The sequence below is a fragment of the Ziziphus jujuba genome, chromosome 9 (assembly GCF_031755915.1).
Source record: "Ziziphus jujuba cultivar Dongzao chromosome 9, ASM3175591v1".
Taxonomy (NCBI): Eukaryota; Viridiplantae; Streptophyta; class Magnoliopsida; order Rosales; family Rhamnaceae; genus Ziziphus; species Ziziphus jujuba.
In genome coordinates, this window is record NC_083387.1 from 26414191 (window position 1) to 26419676 (window position 5486).

General features: G+C 33.8%; 1 protein-coding gene across 1 annotated transcript; it reads right to left on the reverse strand.

Annotated features, from left to right (window-relative positions):
- Positions 1-1033: 1033 nt before the first annotated feature.
- On the reverse strand, positions 1034-4888 carry LOC107427862 (beta-ureidopropionase). Its single transcript, XM_016038262.4, has 6 exons — positions 4605-4888; positions 3747-3854; positions 2570-2758; positions 2247-2474; positions 1924-2148; positions 1034-1687 (listed from the first exon to the last, which is right to left on the reverse strand). The coding sequence occupies exons 1-6, from the start codon at positions 4758-4760 to the stop codon at positions 1322-1324; spliced, it is 1272 nt and encodes a 423-aa protein (XP_015893748.1). The 5' UTR covers positions 4761-4888; the 3' UTR covers positions 1034-1321.
- Between the last annotated feature and the right edge of the window lie 598 nt (positions 4889-5486).

Here is a 5486-nt window from a genome sequence, read left to right on the forward strand (position 1 = left end):
ATTGACAAATAATGCCTCAGTGGAGGAAGAAGTGGGTGAATTTAGTGAATAAATAAACAGAAAAGGAAATAGAGAGTTTGGGCATACATATGATCTTTGACCAACCAGAATGATTGCAAAAGCACATCCACTACAAGTTTGAGATTTCATAATAATGGTTAATAAAATGGTATGGGAATAAAGGTCATACCACTAGATCAATTTCATTCATCATCAAAACTGTAATAAAATGATTAACCAGTCAATATGAGTGGTTAATTCTGGTCTGTCTTTTTCTCTGCTAGTAAGTCTTAATAGTTAATTCCTCCCTCTCCCCAACAACAGGAAAAGAGAAGAGCTCTAATGATAATGGTGAATATGGCCTTAAGGTGAGTATATTAGTCATCTTTTAGTATGATAATTAGTAATAGATCACACATGGTATTCAGAAATTGGGTTACGTATACCAACTCGTAATTTTATTGTTGCTCTTGATATCTTTACCATTCCCCTAAAGGGCATCTCCAAATGCCTTTAGTAGATCACATTGAGAGATGTAATAAATTTCGTGAGGAACATATGAGCTCTGAAAAATCCAACTTTGTAGAAGAGTGCTTGAATGAGGCCTCCTTGTCGACGTGAAAAATTGTGGGAAACGATTTATTATAAATTAAGATTGCTAGTTATGAGAAAATCTGTCGTGTATATTTACCCCAAAAAAAAAAAATAATAATAATAATCTGTTGGGTCTAAATGTAATCAACTACTGAAATATAAAAATAAAAAGAAAATATGATTATAAACCGTACTTGTATTTCTGACAGTTTCTGATCGATAATCAATTTTTTAATATCATTTTTTTGTTTAACCCATGTTTGCTTTCTGTCTAAAATATAATATAGGATTGAGATATAATACATATATTGTTAGAGTGGACAAACATAAGTCCCAAATTGGCTAAATTTTGGGGATCGTAAGGCTTGGATAACAAAACATAAAAAGCCAGTCTAGGGTAAAAGGCACAGCAGAAACTTTCAGCTCGCTCAAAGAGAAATATTAAGAATAAGTAGATGAATTATATAGAATATATGACAATTGCTGTATTATGAGCACATTTAATCAAATACATGACAATTCACAAAAAGGAAACTGCTGGGTATCAGTCTCATCATCCTTGAAAAAGTGTATTCAAGCTTCCTTTACCATTTTCTAATATCCATTGACTGAATGATTTAACATTTACAAAAAACAAAGACACAACACATATTTGCAAATGATCATCAAAGAATTGTTCCACAATTTTATTTTTTAACATCTTTTCAGATAGTAGTTTGACTAGCATTTAGGAAGACTTCTTATGTAACAAAGGATCAGAAATGATTTGGGGTTCAAAGTCTGGTTTCAAGTAATTGGCAAGCAGGTCTGCATATAACTCGTACCTCGCAGTCATCCGAAATCCCCACTTGTCTTTCAGTTGTCTACAAAGGTTAAGATCCATGTCTGAGATCAACAACCCATCCCTATGGCGGGAAAGAGATGGTGTACATGAAGCATCTGGAGCTGAAAAATGACTGGATCCATAAAAATGCCCAAAATCAGCATGTTGTGGCTTCCCATCACCTGAAGTGAACGGATTTGGGAATATCTCTGTCCCGACACGGTTGATTGACCCAACAAAGTAACTGTTTGCTATTGCAGCATTACGGGCCTACAAAAACCATCAAATAGCATTATTAGTAATTATGAGGCAACACAAAGAAGAACAAGAGTCTTGCATAATATAAAAGAAAAGATTTAAAGAAGAAATACTGGAACAGAGGGAAGTATATAAATGAATACAGCAAAGCAACTTAATTGAGCAATACGTGATCTGAATTCAAGGATGATGAAAATTGGGAATGAATTATCAAGAAATTAAAGCAAATGAAATAAAGAAAAAGAAACCTCAATGGGCCACATTGGTTCGCTTAGTTCACCAACAGTGGCAGATGGGTTGAAAACAATCTCTGCTCCATTCAAGCCAAAAGCTAACCAATTCAAAGGGTGGTGCCTCCCATAACATATGTTAACAGCGATCTTTCCATAAGTTGTCTCAAATACAGGATGCCCTGTATTTCCTTCCATGTAATATGTACTCTCATTGAAGTCCCCAACTCTTGGTATGTGGTTCTGTCCAGTGATAATGGAATCATGGTTTCAAAAGAGAAGCATACATGAGATAAAAAAAAATACTAGCAGCGCAAAAGCAGATGAACTAATCTATTTACCTTCCGATGCTTGCCGATTATGTTGCCATGATTTCCAATTATGACAGCAGTGTTCCAGAGGGTCTCTCCATGATTAACATCCCTCTCAAGAATTGGACTTATAATAACCATGTTATATTTCTGAGCAAGCTCTTGAAGAAATTTAGTCGACTCCCCCTGAACAGGCTCTGCAAACTCACACCATCTCTTCTCCCTTGTACAGAAGGCAAATGGCATTGTCCATGCTTCCTGGATCAAATATATACAATTGCAGACTATGATTTTTAGACTACAAAATAATGTCAATTGTAAAATACACTTTCACCAAATAGGGTATGACTTACCTGCAAGCATAATATGTTGACTCCTGAGGCACCTGCAGCATCAATGATTGGCTTTAACTTCTCAAAGATAGCCCTCTTTTGGTCCAGAAAGGGGGCCGTAGTTTGAAGAGCTATAGAGTTTTGAATAAGACCAACTCTAACTATTCGAGGTTCTCTCAGCAACTCCTTGTCAGCATGAAAATGGAATGCCTGAAAGAAATCATACACAACTCAGAAGCATCAACGCTTTTATTATGAAAAAAAAGTATGCACATTAACAACATTCATGATATTGAGTACAAACAGAAAATCTGCATCTAAAAGTGTACAGCATGAGGGGATGGTAAACAACATTGTCCGTGGAGAATCAGAAAGTCTATATTGGATTCCATGTCGAACTTCAGCCAGGATCATTAGTCTCTTTCTAAACGTTCAGAACCATTTGCATTGATCACAAAATTAACTTACCACTTCTCTTGCTGGCTTTAAAACATTCGCCTTCCAAACTGGTGAAAGCTTTTTTCTTGATTTCAACTAATTAACATGTTTAAAACAAATCTACATAAACCTTCATAATTTAGTGGAATAACTTGGATTTCTTCCCCCCCTCAAAGTCGATTCCTTTTTTTCTTTTTTTTTCCCTTTAAAGTTGACCAATTTACTATTTTTAAGTTTATAAATTTGGTCACTGATGGTTTTATTTGATGTGACAGATTACTTTAGTACAGTTGTGTTCTTTTATTTTTTGAGCCCTGCATAATATGGAACAACGGATACAGATATGTGCAAGCTTAATCCAGAAATAAAATTTGTACATTCAAGGGGGGACACTACTAAGTGTAAGAACCATGAACCTATTTGTTCATAAATCAAATTACTAAGCAAAAACACTTTTTGTCCAGCTATAAGAATTTTAGGCCACATCTCTCATTTACAGTGGCATTGCACATCACTAACTACTTGTATAGAGCTAATCCATCTAGAGGAAATGCATCTCTACAATCCAGCAGATAAAACCACCAAACAAAATGAAGGCTTGTTTATGACGTCCTAAATAGGTCCTCGTGGAAATTATGGGTCACAGACTATAAACTTAAAACCCGGCTTGCACTTTTAATATATAAACATAAGTGTACCAAGGACTTCAAAAAATTTATGTAACTAGTATACAACAAGAATGGGTGGAGCAAATGCCTACCTGAAGATCAAAATTATGCTGTGAAGATAAAGATTTAGCAGATTCAGGGAGAGCAATGGTTTCAAGGCCCCTTCCACAATTCAGCCCCAAAAGTAAGCGATTAACTTCCTGTAAAATGACATAAATACATCTGTAGCTGATTAATGCAACTCATCAAACACTAATAGATGAATTAATTCGAACACTGAGGCCAGGGAAGATGTTAAATTAATCCCATAATGTAAACAAATATGAATTTGGTAACCCAAATTTGAAGGAACTGTCAATGATTAGATATCTGATTCATACGCATAAGGAAAAGAACACTGTGGTAAAAATAAATTAGAGAAAAGTTTCACAGGCTAAAATATCTAGTCCAAAAAAAATAGTAATAATAATAAAGAAAAGAAAACCAACTCTAAGAAGCATTTCAGGAAAACCTTAAGTCGAAAAGATTTGCTCGTCACTTTAAATCAATGGAACGATCCTCGGTTTCTAGTCCTTATTATCTATTCCAATGCTATTTGAAACGTATAAGTTTTCTTTCTATAGATATATAATATTCTTCCAACGGAGAGATCCAAAATACAAATCCTTCATGCATAAATTGCTCACCTCAATAACTTTAAAAGTCCTAACCAGTACCAAAGAAAAATAAAAAATAAATCGATGATCTTCCCAAACAGAGAGTCATCTTTTAACTGAACCTCGATGACTATGAAAGCACACTGGACTATATACAGGGGAAAAAAAAAAAAAAAAAAAAAACAAAAAGAAATATTCAAAACCCATAAAAGAAAAAACTCAAAATCCATCGATTCCAATCAAAAGAAACAAAACCAAAATCGAAATTATCAAAAAAATTAAAGAGAAAATGACCTGAAAGAGATGGGGTTCGAGATTTGCTTTAAGGAGTTGGTGAAGCGAGTCGTACCCACAAATGCAACCGTCACTGGAAGCCTTGGATTGTTGCGGAATTGGTCCATTTTGAGTTTCAATCTTGTCTTCAGATGCTGATGCTGATGATTTCTCCATCTTCTTCTTTTGCTTCCACAGAGCTTCTTCTTTCTCTTCCTTCCACAGAGGGAGAGTTGGGACTTGGGATGCGTTCGACTGTTTCGACTCTCTCTGGGAATTGTCTACGTTTTGACTTTTTTTTTATCTCTGAAGCACGTGGCATTTTTTTCCGACCATTATTATTATTATTATTATTATTATTATTATTATTATTTTGTCTGTGTGTTCGACTATTAATATTTTTTTTAAATTAAGGAGATATTTCCAACCAAAAAAAAAAAAAAAAGGAGATATTAATTTTTTTTCAATTCAATTAAGCGGATATTTAATTTTCTTTTTATTTTTTAAGCAATTAAACCTTTTTTATTTATTTAATGTTTTATAATATAAGTGTTCAAGTATAAGTCTTCGTGTTTTAGCTGTTAATTAATTATCCTCCCATGGATGGTCCAATTTTCGAACACTTATTTCGAATTTGAATATGGATTTTGATACAAAAATAAAAATTAATTTCCAAAACTTATAAAAAATAATTGTATCAATAATACATAGATACAGAACGGGAAGAATAACAAAGAAAGAACAATATGACAAAATGAAAGACAAACATGAAAAACTAACAAAGAAAGAACAATATGACAAAATGGAAGACAAACGTGAAAAACTAACTTAGCAGAGACTTGAATAGATAACCATGCCCCATATACCACATTAACACATTTAGAACAATCCATGAGCCACCTT